Raw genomic sequence first — 17,131 nt, forward strand, 5'->3', positions numbered from 1 at the left:
TGCAGTTATGGAATTCCTCGGCGGTCCAGTGGTTAGGACTCTGTGCTTTCACTGCCCACTGGGGCCTGGGCTCAATCCCTGTTTGGGGAACTAAGATCCCACAAGCCGCATGGTATAGCCAAAATAAGTAAATAAATAAAAATAAAGCAGTTTTATTCTAGAACGTAATCAATAATCTTTGAAGAAACTAATACAGAATATTTATCCTTAGTTTCGCTAGAATAATTACAAAAGAAAAATTGATTTTTGCATTACAAAGCAGTGAGCAAATAACGAATAAAATTGTTACAAGAATATCTAAGAAGTTGGTTTTATCATTTTTACTAATACATTAAAATTATTAAAAAGTCAGTGTTTCAGAGTCTTGAAAACCAGCTGTTTCATTCAATGTGTTTGCTAGAGTTTGATCACCTGCTTATTCCCATCTTCGTACTCTGGATGTGCCATTCCCCTCACATAGAATACCTCCATCCTCCAGACCTCCCACGCCCATTCCGTGGCCTGCCCTTCTCTCACCTGAAACACATTCCTAACATTCGTCACTCCTGCACCGCAAGTTCTCTCAGCATTTGTCTTTCACTTGTATGACATGTATGAAACAATTTGGATTAATTTATGTGCAGTTTATTAGCATTCATAAAGCCATTTGGGGTGCTTCTTAAAAGTATGGTTGTTGGGCTCGTGTTTTCTTTCCATTTCTCCCAGAGTGCCTAGCAGAATGTGGGTATTCAATGAGTTGAATAATCACATACAGCTATCTATTTGTGCCCAGCATGGAAAATCAGAGACAAAGACTGGGAGACAGTAACAATAACCTTCAGACAGATGCAACAACACAGAATCCAGAGCACGATTTCTTGCACATTAAGCCAGTCATAGTGGTCTTTAGACTTGCTAGCTTCTTAACCTAAACTGATCCATTGGAGAAGCAATCTATTATAATGGTAAATGACAGGAGCTGTGGAGTCTGATAAATATGAGTAACTACTGTGCCTCCGACACCCAAGTGCTGTGACCTTGGGCAAATTATTTAATCTCTACTGGCCCCAATTTCTTCATATTTAAGATGGGCGTAATGATACCTGCCTCACAGGGCTGTTAAAAGAAACTGTGACAATGCATGTAAAGAGTTTAGCAGAGTAAAGCTCTCAGTAATGTCATTTATTTCTATTGTTTTTAACTTTTAAAACTTTACAGTTTAGCTACAAAAATATTTCAAGCACTATGGCTTCAATGTCTGCATTATTAAGAGTGGACATAAGTTTGCTTAGCAACCACTCCATTCCACATTTCATAGTTTGGTGATGCTGCCAATGGATGGGTACACGATGCAGGCCTAGATCATAGTCTCCATCATCTTGGAAATAGTGATACGTCCAAGGGGTAGACAAAGCAGAGTTAATCAGAGTCCTTCCCAGAGACTGAAGGTGCTAGAAAAAAAACTTTCCTTTTTTAACAGGGGTTATTAAGTTAGGGCAATATATTCCTAGAACTGCCGGCGCCATCTTAGCTGACTACACAGAATTAGATTCTCCACAGCAGATGTTGCAGCCAAGATAATTTGAGCCTTTGGATCCCTCTGGACCTAAACCTAGATCCACCCCCAGTCTTAGGAGTTATATGAGGCAATACTTTCCAATTCTGTTCAGTTTGGTTTGGGTTTCTGCAACCAAAATAATTCTTACTAAGAAAACTGTGTATGTCTATTTTGATAGATGAAGATTTTTCTCCATCCCAATCTATCTCTAACTTCAGGGCCTGTCATAAGCTCTATATAGTTTTTTTGTCTAGTTATAAAAGGATAATCATAATGCAACCTTGAGAAGTTGCCTGAAATGTATACAAAAGTGATGTTCAAAATACCACTAAAAGAAATGCTGAGAATAATTTATTATTCACTTCAGAGTTTAAAGAGTCTTTGAAAAGCTCCACCTAGCTCACCTATACCCAAGCAAATGTATTCTTCTTGCTTTCCTTTTACAGCTGTCTGTAAAGTTTCTAAATCTCTCAACTAATACGGTAGTTTCTTGTTTAATCTCTAATACCATCTTTTGATGTTTTTGGAACGTTGTAGTGGATGTCTGTTGTTTATGCCTGCATACCATCCATTCCCCCTTCTTTTGGTAACATCATTGACTATCTTTTGAGAAACCACCACTTTCAGTCCACGTGGAGCCAGGGGAGTTGCCCTATTCCCTGGCTCCAAGGTGAATACGTGACTGGCCAATCAGAATGTCCCATACCTCTTGCCACATGCTTGAGCATGTATGACTGAGGTCCAATATTTCTGGCAAAATGATTGGGAAACAGATATTACAAGGACCTCAGTTCTCTTCAAAATTAATTTATGGATTTAATACAATTTAAATCAAAATCCCAAAGGAGTTTTTTAAAGAATGATAAAATCATTCCAAAATTTATCTGGACAAATAAGTAACTATACCAGCCTGCAATTGTTTATTGTTATTTTTCAAATTCTTCTTGACTGGTGTAGTCCACTTGAATTATCAATTATTAAATGTTAAAGTTACAACATACAGTGTGGTTACAAAACACTCAAACAGAAAATCCAAAATCAGATTGCAGGATATAAAAAATTAAATATATACAAAATGGTGCAATTCAAATCAGCGAGGAAAGGACAGGTCATTCCTATGGTGGCAGATACGTAGCATATTGTACCTCACCCTGGCACACTCACTGCAGACATCACTAATTAAGCATAGCCTTTCCTGCTGAACCCAGATATGACTTTGGAATCTTTCCCCACATGGCACTCCAGGCAGCCCCACCAATCTATCCGACAGTGCATCCAAGAGGATTATTTGACAAATGCTGAGATAATCAGCTACTTGGAAAAGTATATAAAGTTAAATCTCTTGCATACCTTTGTTAAAATAAACTCCACGTAGATTAAAGACTTAAATATAAAAAATGAAACCATAAAAGGACTAGAGCAAAGCTACTGCAAAAGAACATTCTCAGAGAGAAACAGAGAAACTCTAAGATGAGGAGACATGAGCAAGAGTGGAAAGCAGAGTCTCAGCACTGCCTGGGTTTGTGACATTTCTGAGGCCTGGCTGCTCAGCTTTTTCTGGAGTCCTGAGACCTGTCGGTATCTTTACAATACCTCCACCCTTTTATTTGAACTAGCCTGAATCGGTTTCTGGGCTTTGAAACCAAAAGAGCCTTGAATAAGGCACATGCATTTCTTTAAAAAAAAAATTATTAGTTATCAACTGATTTTCCTAAAAATAAATAAATAAATCTTTAATTTGTCTGAGTCTCTCTTTTTTTTTTTTTTCCCGGTACGCGGGCCCCTCACTGCTGTGGCCTCTCCCGTTGCGGAGCACAAGCTCCGGACGCGCATGCTCAGCGGCCATGGCTCACGGGCCCAGCCGCTCCGCAGCATGTGGGATCCTCCCGGACCGGGGCACGAACCCGTGTCCCCTGCATTGGCAGGCGGACTCTCAACCACTGCGCCACCAGGGAAGCCCCTGTCTGAGTCTCTTTCAATGAAAAATCAAAGCTTACCATTTTCCAAATGTGAGGTGTAATATTTTATATACATGACAGATTAATTAAATTGAAAGATAAGGATTTAACTTTCTCATCTCTCTATCCCATCAAGTTTACTTTCATAAAGCATTCTAAAAAACTTGCAGGGGCTTCCCTGCTGGCGCAGTGGTTAAGAATTCGCCTGCCAATGCAGGGGACACGGGTTCAATCCCTGGCCCAGGAAGATCTTACATGCTGCGGAGCAACTAAGCCAGTGCACAACAACTACTGAGCCTGCACTCTAGAGCCCGCGAGCCACAACTACTGAGCCCATGTGCCACAACTGCTGAAGCCCATGCACCTAGAGCCTGTGCTCCACAGCAAGAGAAGCTACTGCAATGAGAAGCCCTCGCACTGCAAGGAAGAGTAGCCCCCGCTCACCGCAACCAGAGAAAAGCCACGTGCAGCAACGAAGACACAACGCAGCCAAAAATAAAATAAATAAAAATAAATAAATTTATAAAAAAAAACTTGCAAAATTAAAAACAAGAGGGTAAAAGGTGGTAGAAAGAAAGAATGTTGCAGAAAAGCCAAAGTAATTTTTAAAAGCTGCACTTTGGGAATTCTCTGGCAGTCCAGTGGTTAGGACTCTGCACTTTCACTCACAGGCCGGTTCAATCCCTAGTCTGGGGAACTAAGATCCCACAAGCCGGGTGCAGCCGGGGGTGGCCAGCCGGGGGTGGGGGGAAAAAAAAAAGGCTGCATTTCGCATATTCTTAACTACTTATATGTCAAAACATTTCAAAACATTCTAGCAATGTCTTTGGAGCCGGATCATAGAAACCAAAACAAATTTGAGTTTTATAACTCTTTACTCTTCCTAAAAGGTCAATCTACGGATACCATAATCACTGGCGCTTTGTTTACATACAAAATTATTTCACAAGTTTTGTTTTTACACTGAAATCAAGCACAAATTTTATGGACTCAAGTGTATATTCCTTAGAATGACAGTAACTAAATCAACTGTATTTCTGCAGACACAAAATATTAAGCTCACCTGAATTACCATCATTTCTGCAGAAGAAGCCAACAACTCCTTTCACTAACCTAGGGAAAAAAACCCTTTAAAGGAAGAATATGCTCTCATGCTGTGTGACTATGTAGTGTTTATAAACTAAAATTTTTCTTCTCAATCCCCATAGCCAGCTGACAGAGTTACACTGCCTAAGTGCTTTATAACAAAGCTAAGTGCTTCTGCTGTCCCTGGAGAGAAATCTCAGGGCTAATTCACTATATCCAACCTGCCCCCACATCCTGTCATTTCTTCCTTTGAAACAGTGGCTCTCAATTTTCCACTCCAACATCTCTGAGGCATCAAATGCCTGTGCTAGTAACAGAGGCCAGAGATTCTCTAGAAGTATGCAATCTTTGGGTGCCCCAGGCAGTCAGAAGAAGGCTATCTGGGTAGGAAAAGGTCCACAGTGGATCTGCTGTCCCCTGGCAAGAAATCACCTGCTTTAAACTGTTTCTTGAATTGAATCTTCCTCTCTATGCTCAGGGCCACCACCATCACCCCCTTCAATGGTTATCACCTCTGCTTTGGATTACTTTTCACTACAACAGCTGTAGTTTTTCCTACATTTGCTCTTTCCTCTTTGCATTACATCAAGCGCATCCACTGCTGCCAACCCAAAATTCTGTTCCCATCATGTCACTTCCTGGCTCAAGAATGGATTGCATCAGTTCCCCATCCCTTCTATCTCTCCAACCTCTCCCTTTCTCGGCCAGCCTTTTCTCCTTGCTGTATAAATATGTCCTAATTCTTTCCCTTAAAACAAAACAAAATAAAAAAAAAACAACTACAAAAGTAAAATCCTTCTTGGATACTTTATTCAAATCTAGTTACCACCTTTGCTTCTGTTGTTTTTCTGAGACACTTTAAAAAAGTAAGGTCTACTCACTGCTCTCTGCTCCTGTCACTCTGATGAAACTGCTCTTAACAGAACTCTAACAATCTTGTTCTCTAATCACCAAACCCAATGGACTTCTTTTTCCTTCTTGACTTCTCCAGCATCGGAAGATGTTGATCACCCCCTTCTTTTTGAAACTCTTGCCTCCCTGACTTGCACTCCCTGGACCATTTCTTTCCAGATTTCTCTTCCTTCACTCTCATTTTAAATGTAGGGGTTCTGCAGGGTTCCATCCTGTTCCTACTTCTCTTTTTAATTTGCACTCTGTTAATGATTACATTGACACTTATGGCATTAATCACCACTTCTACCCTAACATCTCATAAATCTTCAACTCATTTCTGACATTTCTCTTGACTACAGACCTGTACCAGCCTTTTGCACCAGGTTGTCACACAGGTGACTCAAATTCAACATGTCCAAACCAAACTTCTTCTCTTCACCCAAAAAACTAGTTCCTCCCCCATCTGTTTTGGTTTCATAGATATCCACTTTCACAAGCCAAACATCTAGGAGTTATCCTCCCTCTCTTTTTCTCTCCCCTTAGGTCCCCAAATTGATCATTCAGACCTGTTGTTCCTATCTCCTTAATATCTTTCAGCTTCATAGTGTCCTATCCAGTCTCACTATCCTAATGGTGTCGCAACAGCCTCCTAACTGCTTTCCCTTACCTCATGTCTTGAGCTCCTACACTCCCCATCTGCCACTCTTTCTAAGAGATTGCTTCTTTGTTTAAAGCACTCCTCATTTAAAGCATTTTAAAACCTGGGTGGCTTGCCAGGCCTAAAACTATTTTTTTAATTGTGTTTTTAAATTAATTAATCTATTTTTGGCTATGTTGGGTCTTTGTTGCTGCGTGCAGGCTTTCTCTAGTTGCAGTGAGCGGGGGTTACTCTTCGTTGAGGTGCGCGGGCTTCTCACTGCAGTGGCTTCTCTTGTTGTGGAGCACAGGCTCTAGGTGTGCAGGCTTCAGTCGTTGTGGCGCACGGGCTTAGTTGCTCCGCAGCATGTGGGACCTTCCCAGACCAGGGATTGAATCCGTGTCCACTGCATTGGCAGGCAGATTCTTAACCACTGCACCACCAGGGAAGTGCCTAAAACTTTTGGTAGTACACACTCATCAGTAAACATGTGAGTCTACATGCTCATCCTACAAATATTCGTTAATGCATACATATTATAGAATATATACAAAGTGTAAACATCAAGAATGAATGAGATAGGGCTTCCCTGGTGGCGCAGTGGTTGGGAGTCCGCCTGCCGATGCAGGGGACATGGGTTCGTGCCCCGGTCCGGGAAGATCCCACATGCCGCGGAGCAGCTGGGCCCGATAGCCATGGCCGCTGAGCCTGCACTCCGCAACGGGAGAGGCCACAACAGTGAAAGGCCTGTGTACTGCAAAAAAAAAAAAAAAAAAAAAAAAAAGAATGAGATAAAGATGAAATACATACACTAAATATATCCCTGATGAAGTCATACTATCTTAGCTACTGTATGATTCAAAGTACCATACAGTCTCATATAGTTCATTATTCATGATAATGTATTAATCCATATTTCAAATAGTCTTCTTGACAATTTCACTTTTTAGGCTGACTTCTTGACAGGCTTACCTTGAAATGTGACAAAGAGCTCCTACTAGGAGAAATGTAAACTCTACGTTTTTATTATTTATAGTGTTAGAGTTATCTTCAATCCACGGTTTCTCTGTGCAAATCTTTAAGCCACTTGCTCATTTTGTGAAGATTAATTTAGTTAAAAGCAGATAATATATTATAAATCCACTCAACCAGGCTCAAGTAAACTGCAATAAGTTGCAATATGATAATAGCAGACAAATTAATAAGGTCACCACATTCAATTCCTGTGCTTTGTGAAGCTCTTTCACTCTTCCCTCGAGACATCACCTTGTGTATCGAGTGTGTAATGGCACTGTCTTATAAGACTGAGGAAGAGAACCAGGGTTATTTATACATTAAATATTAATAAAACTCAAGTCCTTCTTTTTTTAGGTTGAAAATATAAACCCCACTAGTGACCACTGCTTGGCACTGCACACAAGGCCCTTGATGATCTGGCCTCTGCCCACCTTTCCAGCCTGCTCTCCAGCTACACACTTCCCGCATCTTCCCACGCTTTACCTCTCTCAACACACCAGCTACTCATCACTTTCTTACCTCTGACATGCTGTCTCCTTTGCACTTCTACCTCTGCTTCCAGGGCATCATGTTCTCATCTCTTTTAAAGCACTTATCACAGCCTGCTCTAACTGTTTCCCTACTAGTCTAAAGGGCAGGGATTACTCCCAATTTTGAATTCCCAGCATCTACCACAACACCTCATTTGCAGTAGGTACTTAAGGTTGACTAATAGAATGAAAAAGGTCCAAATTCCTCTGGCCTGCTTTCAAGGCCTTGCATAATCTGGCTCCAATTTAACTACCCAGCTTAATTTTCTTCCCCCAAGTCCATTCCTGTTCTCCTTACTTCCTATCGTAGGTCATGCTCATTTTGGCTTTTGCTCAATTTACCTCCTCAACTTGGACTACCTTCCATCTACAGAGAAGCAACTTGTCCTTTAAGCCTCAGACAAAATTATCCCTCCCCCAATGAAGTCACACTTGACTCTTCCATCCCCCAGCTGATCACCTCTTCAGAGAACTCCTGAAGAGTGAGTACTACACATTTCAGCAATTACTCTCTATGTGGTGGTTTTCCCTCCCCAATTTCAGTCTAAGTTCTTTGATGCCAGGGACCACCTTCAACTTCTTTTGCACGCTGATCTCTCACAACACACTGCAACATGATGATGCATAGGAGATGCTAGAAGTTCTGAATGACTGGTTGTAGATATCATGGTACAAGGGAGACAGCAGTGAACTGGGTTTCAGTCCGAGTTCCACCACTGATTCCTTAGGTGACCTTAAACATGCCACTTAACCTCTCTGGTCATTAATTCCTCATCTGGACGATGAGACTTCACAATTTTTTAAATTCTAGGTAAGATTTTTCCTCTTGACCAAAGGAAACAACATTTTCCCCCTAAAAATCAAGAGAAATTCTGAGACCTTCGGTAACTTACTTAACATTAATGAACTTCAGTGTAATCAACAACAGCCCACTACCTCAAAGGACTGTGTAAAGGTCAAAGGAGAAAATACACATAAAAATGCATAGATAATTTTAAAATCTGGATAAAAACAAACTTAAGGCACTGTCATACTATTTAGTAGGAAATGCAAGCAAGCAGCATCATTTGTTGTTCAGCTGGGTAGGAGAGTATGCTAGCCTAGCCAAGGACAGTGATTGGATCCTTGAATGACTCAGTCTGCTCAGCACAGCAGAACACTGTTCCATAGCCACAGGCTGCACCTCATCCCTTAGGTACAAAGATACACATCTGATCACAAAGTAAAGTAACCTTTATCCCGTAAGGACTACATAGCAGGGAATACATCAGTTGAAGTTACTGAGTTATCAATTGAGATCTAAATTAAAGCCTGGTTATGGTTTCTAAAAATGCTCTTAGAATTTTCCTAACCACTCTGTATTAGAACCAATAAATTTCTCATATTTTTCTAATAATTTAGAGGGCATATTTTAGCAAGAAGGGGACTCTATAAGAAATAATCTGGTTACAAAGACATGGTTTCTCATATAAACATGTCTAGTCATTCAAGTGAAATACAAAAAGGCTAGTTAAAAAGAAAAAACAGAGAAACACAAAACGTCCTAACAATTTAGTGGTTATTTAAGAGATAGACTGATGAATATACATGGCAAAGTCTCAAAGAAAATATAAAATGTTTTCTCTAGGAGACTCTCAACTTTTCCAACATACGGTGAAGAAAGTGGCAGTGTAGGAACCCAAACTAGCTTCTTCAAATGAGCAGCCTAATAATGTCAGCAGTATTCATTACATGTCCCCTAACATACACAAAGAGCCAGTCATATTATATAAGACACTCAAAATCTCAATCTATTCTAGATATAAAAATTATTTTCAACTCTGAAATTAAATTTCATGTCAGACAACTTCCTCTATACACCTAACCATTTTCTTTTCAATAGATTTGATAACAATACTTTTAGAATCATATTTACACAATAAAAGATGATTTTCCAACATTATTCCAATGAGAATTGCTTCAAAATTTTATTGATCTTTTCTCAAATACCAAACCTTAAGCTGGGGACTTCCCTGGTGGTCCACTAGTTAAGACTCCTCACTCCTAATACAGGGGGCCTGGGTTTGATCCCTGGTCAGGGAACTAGATCCCACATGCCACAACTGAGAGCCTACATGCCCAGACACTATAAATATCTTAGAGGAAAACATAGGCAGAACACTCTATGACATAAATCACAGCAAGATTCTTTTTGACCCACCTCCTAGAGTAATGGAAATAAAAACAAAAATAAACAAGTGGGACCTAATGAAACTTCAAAGCTTTTGCACAGCAAAGGAAACCATAAACAAGACGAAAAGACAACTCTCAGAATGGGAGAAAATATTTGCAAATGAAGCAGCTGACAAAGGATTAATCTCCAAAATTTACAAGCAGCTCAATATCAAAAAACATACAACCCAATCCAAAAATGGGTGGAAGACCTAAACAGACATTTCTCCAAAGAAGATATACAGACTGCCAACAAACACATGAAAGGATGCTCAACATCACTAATCATTAGAGAAATGTAAATCAAAACCACGATGAGGCATCACCTCACACGGTCAGACTGGCCATCATCAAAAAATCTACAAACAACAAGTGCTGGAGAGGGTGTGGAGAAAAGGGAACCCTCTTGCACTGTTGGTGGGAATGTAAGTTGATACAGCCACTATGGAGAACAGTATGGAGGTTCCTTAAAAAACTAAAAATAGAACTACCATGTGACCCAGCAATCCCACTACTGGGCATATACCCTGAGAAAACCATAATTCAAAGAGAGACATGTACCACAATGTTCACGGCAGCACTATTTACAATAGCCAGGTCATGGAAGCAACCTAAATGTCCATCGACAGATGAATGGATAAAGAAGACGTGGCACATATATACAATGGAATATATTACTCAGTCATAAAAAGAAATGAAATTGAGTTAGCTGTAGTGAGGTGGATGGACCTAGAGTCTGTCATACAGAATGAATTAAGTCAGAAAGAGAAAAACAAATACCATATACTAACACATATATATGGAATCTAAAAAAAAAACAAAGGTTCTGATGAACCTAGGGGCAGGACAGGAATAAAGACACAGACGTAGAGAATGGATGTGAGGACACAGATCGGGTGGGCAGTGGGGAGCTAGGACGAAGTGAGAGAGTAGCATTGACATATATACACTACCAAATGTAAAATAGATAGCTAGTGGGAAGCAGCTGCGCAGCAGAGGGAGATCACCTCGGTACTTTGTGACCACCTAGAGAGGCAGGATAGGGAGGGTGGGAGGTAGATGCAAGAGGGAGGGGATATGGGGATACATGGATACATATAGCTGATTCACTCTGTTATACAGGAGAAACTAACAAAACATTGTAAAGCAATTATACTCCAATAACGACATTAAAAAAAAAGAAAATGAGATCCAATAAAATGTGTATACACATTAGGGAAAAAAAAGAGCCCGCATGCTGCAACTAAAAAGATCCTGGGGCTTCCCTGGTGGCACAGTGGTTGAGAGTCCGCCTGCCAATGCAGAGGACATGGGTTCGTGCCCCGGTCCGGGAAGATCCCACATGCTGCGGAGCAACTAAGCCCGTGCACCACAACTACTGAGTCTGCGTTCTGGACCCGTGAGCCACAACGACTGAGCCTGCGCTCTAGAGCCTGGGAGCCACAACTACTTAAGTCCACACGCCTAGAGCTCGCGCTCCACAATGAAGAGTAGCCCCCCTTGCCACAACTGGAGAAAGCCCGTGCACAGCAACTAAGATCCAACGCAGCCAAAAAAAAAAAAAAAAAAAGTAGCCTACCTGGGACTTCCCTGGTGGCGTAGGGGTTAAGAATCTGCCTGCCAATGCAGGGGACATGTGTTCGAGCCCTGGTCCAGGAAGATCCCACATGCCACAGGGCCACTAAGCCCGTGTGCCACAACTACTGAGGCTGCGCTCTAGAGCCCGCAAGCTACAACTACTGAAGCCCGAGCGCCTAGATCCCGTGCTCCCCAACAAGAGAAGCCACCGCAATGAGAAGCCTGCGCACAGCAATGAAGAGTAGCCCCCCACTTGTTGCAACAAGAGAAAGCCCACGCGCAGCAATGAAGACCCAATGCAGCCAAACATAAATAAATAAATAATTTTTTTAAAAAAGTGGCCTTCCTGGATGGGACACTAGCTCTCAATTTTACATACTTGGTTCAATTAAATCATTGTTTTCAGTGATTTTACATATTCTAAGCAATTTTATTTTTATATCCCGTGGCTTGAAAGTTCAATTTCATACTTCCCCACACATATAAGAAGAAAAACTACTTGTCTTTTACAAAATGGGAAAATAAAATAGAACCTGTGTGTTAGGTAAATAGGCATTCAATAAATGTTATGCTGCCATTTGTAAACCCTCCTTCTAAAAGCACATGTGGCCTATTTTAGTCTAATGCATATTGGGAAGCATTTACTATATGATTTTCATTTAATTGGTATGAATACCAGGTTCAAATTATATCTAAACAAAAACTGGATTTTTAAAAAAATATGGGGTAAAGAGTTGAAATGTCTGCCCACCACCACTGAGCACCACATAAATAGTACTACATTCAATATTCTGGCTCTAAGAATTTATAACCGAATTCTTAGCTAGCCCAATTTCAAGGTACACATTTCTGGTAACAATTTTTTTTACACACATACCACCCAAACCATGATCTATAATTTTACTCCTTTTATTAGCACTAATTTCTGAGCAATGTCTAGCCCCACCTAAGTGAGATATAAATAAGATTTATAAATAGGATATTATAAAGGTGGGACACTGGAATTTCACAACTGGAGCACATTAAAATATTTACTTGCAAACTAACATCTTCCCAAACATTTACCAGCAGATTTAGAAAAAAGTGACAATCACTTTGCCAAGCTGGACTTCTGGCTTCTCAGTCTGATGATTGGCCCCTTCCTACCTCCACTCCCCACCCCTTCCCTTCTCTTCTTCCTCTGCCAGGAATACCCTCCTGACTCATCTCTGCCTATGTCCATCACTTCCTTGGAGACCTGGCTCAAGATTCAGCTCCTTGAAAAATTCCCCCCTGACCAATACAGTTTCTACTAACTACTTCCTAACTTTGCATTCCCTTGGCATTTATATAGTTTGCACTCCGTAATTTATAAATTGTAAGTTGTTTTGCACTTTTCTATCCTTTCCCCAACTAGACACCAAATAGACACATCATCTTTTATATTCTGTTCTATATAGCCAGCAATAAATGCTTCTTGAATGACTGAAATCATCAGTGAAAGAAGGCCGACTGCTCAAAAATTTCTGAATATTACCTCCAACATGTATGAGTCCTTCAAGTAGATGAGATTTAATTCTGAGATTTAGTAAATCATAAATTTAGTAAATCCATAAATTCATCACAAAAGACCCAAGTAACAGATCACATGCATACTTAAAGAATAATCCTAGCTATTCAAACATAACTTGAGATTTAACATTTCAGGCTTCTAATAAGCTTAAAGCCTTGAGGCCTGTGAATGGTAGGAAGCTGGCACCAGTCTCCTGCAAAAGGGGCAAAACTCTAGTTGGCAGTAAATGTTCAAACACGTGAGCGTCCACTGTTAAACGAGGCTCATTAACCACACAAACTTGCTGTTTCAGCATTCTGGCTTCAATGAAGTGCTATGATCTCCTTTGGTAATTGTTGAGAGCCAATGATGGGTTAAATTCCCATAAATTAACCAGCGTTTTGGTGGTTTGCCCAAGCATACCGCTGGCACCGGTGTGGACGAATTTTTTTTTTTTTTTTAACAGACCCGCCTGACCTGGGGAGCCAGAGGTGAGCGAAGAAAGCGCCAACCCGGCACTTCTCAGGAGGCAAACGGAGACCTCCAGAGCTTCGTTCCGTCCCCCTCTAGTTCTTAGTGTCAGCTTATCGTGCAGAGGCGGGGCTTCCAGCACGGCTGCTTCTTACTAAATCTCAACCGAGTCTTCCTTGGGGACTGCAAGCCACACTTCGGCGGCTGCCCAACTTTTCCTGTAGGGAGCATCAGTTTTTCCATCCTCAAAGCTCCAACAGACGGGGTTTGGGGAGAGCCGGGCTACCAGTAGAGAGGAAGGTGAGGACCCGGGGGGCGAGGGAGAGGGAAGGGGCTGGCCCAGCAAAGCGGGTAGGGTGGCAGAAACAAAGTCAGCCCAGCACCGCCCGCCCGCCCGCCGGCCCCGCTCACCCTCTAGCAGCACCTCCTTGCCCGCGCGCTTCAGCGCCTGCACGGCCTGGTCGTGGGTGGCCTGGCGCAGGTCGGTGCCGTTCACCGACAGGATGGCGTCGCCCAGCCGCAGCGCCCGGCTCTGGTCGGCCGCCAGTCCCGGGAAGATCTTGGAGATGAGAATCGGCATCCGGTTCTCGCGGCCGCCCTTGATGCTGATGCCCAGGCCGCCCGCCTCCTGCTTCACCACCCGCACCCGGCGCACGGGCGGTGACGCGCCCGCCTCGCTCGCCGGGCCCCGCGGCGGCGCGGGTGGGCTCGGGGGGCCCAGGCCGCGGCTCGGGCTCCCAGGCAGTGAGTCGCCCGCGCCGCCGCCGTTCGGGAGGCCGTTAAAGGCGGCCGCCGCGGGCCCGAGAGCGGGTTCAGGCTCAGCCGCCGCGGCGTCGCCCGTCAGGCTCAGGCTCTCCCCGCTCAGCTCGGCCACCACTCGGACCCAGCGCTCCCTCAGGAGCAGCTCCACCAGCCCCGCTTTGGTGGCCCGCGTCCACACCGCCATGGCCGGCCCCGCTCCCGCCGCCGCAGTCGCCGGAGCTACCCTCATTCCAGTCAGGCAGCTTCGGCGCTTCCCCCTTCCCGCCCGAGGGGGCGGGCCCTCCGCCCCCCTACGCCACCGCGGTAATTTATTATTCATGAGGGGTCACGCCCACCTTCCGGAGGGGCGGGGAGAGGCCGGACGAGCCGCTTCCGGGAGGTTAAGGAGTTGACCGCAGTCCAGTGGGTTACATTTTACCGGACGTGGGCAGCTCTAGCGAAGTGGGGCTTGGACTCACCTTCTTCCTCGTACGCCTCCGATCTCCCCACCCCCAACTCCTGACCTCTACCGTGCAATTCACCAGAGCTGCCTGGGCACGGAAAGCAAAATCAGCTTCGAGAGGCACTTTGCAATCCTGCAAGACCGAGTTGCACGTTCACTTGCATTGACTGGTTCGTTACGTATTTACAGAATGCTCCGCAGTGTGCTGCTTTTGAGGCCTGGAGAGGAGCTGGATAAAACGTGCCACAGCTGAGAGCTGGCGGTCTAGTGGGGGAGGAAAATGGAGAACCAACCAACCTGATGTGATATTATGTGGTTAAGTGACATGTAGAAAACACCCTGAGAGCAGAGTAGAAGAAACATTTAGTTGGGCCTGGGGACAGCTTCACAGAGGTGACAGTGGAAGCTCAATAGTCCACCTAGGCAATAGGTCCAGAGGCATGAATCCAAGCATTTTTCACTCTGCTTTTTAATCCCGTTTTTTTCCAGTAATGCCAGAGGAGACCATATCTTCTTTAGCCCTGCAGCCACAATAGGTAGGCCTCAAAGATATTGTCAAATGAGTTACTTAGGAAGATGCGAGAATTCCAATGTGAACAGAGTACAGGGTCAGTGGAGATGGCAGAATATGAGTGTAAAAACCCTCATATAACCAAATATATGAGTGTTTGGACTTGAATTTGTAGATCTTTCTCACCCTGGAGGCCTTGGCCTTATGTTGGAGCAAGTGCATATGAGCCTCCCCAGAAACTGCACACTGCAGGGCCTGCAGCAGCTTTTATACAAAGACATGGGTGATACAATCCACCTGGTTCTTCCAGTTTCATAGGCTTGAAGAGCTGAGGAAACTGAGGCCCAGAAAGCCAAAGACTCTGGCTGGAAGCCCACAGTGGAGAAACAGAGACAACTCAGATCTCCCATCCTCCTGGTCCAGGGCTTTTAAAAACAAACAAACAAAAAAACATACCCCAGACCTCAAAGATGAGGGTCCAGAAATCGTGCTGCTGAGAGAGATCTCAAAAACGTGAAGTCAACGAGCCCTCTTTCCTTTTTTTTTGGAAAGAAAAGCAAAATCCCCATATTTTCATTTGTGTGTGTGTGTGTGGGGGGTGCCAGCAGAGGTAGCGAGTACCAGTTCCTGTAAAAGGGGCTATATACCTGCTTGCTCATGAAGTACATGTTGAAGCTTGTAAGCCATGTCCATGCACCACTCTGAATGCACATTCGTGTGTGGGTGGAAACTTTCAAAAAGCCTCCTATACCACCAGTTAAAACAATAAAAATAGAGACTGGAAATCACCCAGAGCCCAAATGAAGAAAGAATTCAAAATGAGAAAAGTATCTTACCCAAAAAAATCATTACAGCAGAATCCTCTTTGCAATTAGCGGAGCAGAATTTTCCAAGCTGCAAGTGTCAGCAGAAGCTCAACCCTCCAGCCCTCTCCTAAATCAATTGCAGTGAGGCCAGATCGCTGTTCCGGCAGGTCCCAATGTGCTGAAGTACACCTGCAGTCACAGACATTTCTGGCTTTGCTCCAGCTGAGGCGCGAACCCCCAGATGCCTGAGTTATGTGAAATTTCTGCTTATTAGAGAGCACCTGGCAGCTGACTCCTTAGAGTATGAGCACAATTTTGAAACTTTTACATACGTAATTGCCCAGAGGTTGGGCACTTGAGGACACCTTTATTAGCAAAAAGGAAGTGCTGGAAATTCTTTCCAAAAGTGTCAAGACCTTTTGGTCAGTAGAACTGAAGGAAGTCAGCGATCTTCCAAATAAATAGTGAGGACACTTACATAAGGTAGTAATTTAATCCCGGGAAGAAGAAAGGTAATCGAGATTGATATTGGGATTACTTGGGGGTATTTACTTTAAAAATTATTTTCAAATATATCCATAAAAGTTTTCCAGACTATTGAGCTGTTTTGACAAGGTCTTGCATCAGAACCTAATTTTCCACATTCTCTTTCATCACTACAGATTGGCCAAATTCATCCCGTCAGTGTCTCCCAATGACGCCTTGCACATTCCTGCAGAGTCCATCCTTCCAAACACTTCCTACCCCTTTCAACCACTTTCCCACTGAGCAAGATCTCATCCCAGTTTTCCCTGGCTGCCCAATTTGCTGGGATTTTTTCTTTGAACAATTTTATTCTATGCCTCGCTTGTTCGTCCAAGTAGATTATAAAATACAGGAGGGCAGGAACCACCCATTGACTTCTTTTTGTTCCCCACTCTTCCAAAAATACTGCCTTGCAGAGAAGGAACTCATTAAGCATGTGATTGATTGAAATTCAGTGCCTCCTGCGCTGCAGTCATTTCAAATAATCCCTCTGAAGGTTACTGGTTCCTTGCAGAGTGAAAATTACCATCTAGGAAATCTCAAGTAGTCAGTGGAAATCTACTTACTGTGGATAATGAAATCTGAAATAAAAAGGGTACACATCTGTTCCCACGGTTTCTTAGGGATGGCGAGAC

The 17,131-nt window shown here is 43.1% G+C and overlaps 1 protein-coding gene across 1 annotated transcript in view; it reads right to left on the reverse strand.

The window, feature by feature from the left end:
* The window catches only part of SNTB2 (syntrophin beta 2), an 88,477-nt gene extending 74,021 nt beyond the window's left edge, over positions 1-14,456 (reverse strand). The window contains exon 1 of the mRNA XM_079724172.1: positions 13,862-14,456. Within this exon, the coding sequence (XP_079580298.1) occupies positions 13,862-14,441 (580 nt within the window). The 5' untranslated portion in view covers positions 14,442-14,456. The remainder of the gene's footprint in view (positions 1-13,861) is intronic.
* Between the last annotated feature and the right edge of the window lie 2,675 nt (positions 14,457-17,131).

Source organism: Hyperoodon ampullatus (assembly GCF_949752795.1).
Source record: "Hyperoodon ampullatus genome assembly, chromosome: 18".
In the NCBI taxonomy this organism is placed as follows: Eukaryota; Metazoa; Chordata; class Mammalia; order Artiodactyla; family Ziphiidae; genus Hyperoodon; species Hyperoodon ampullatus.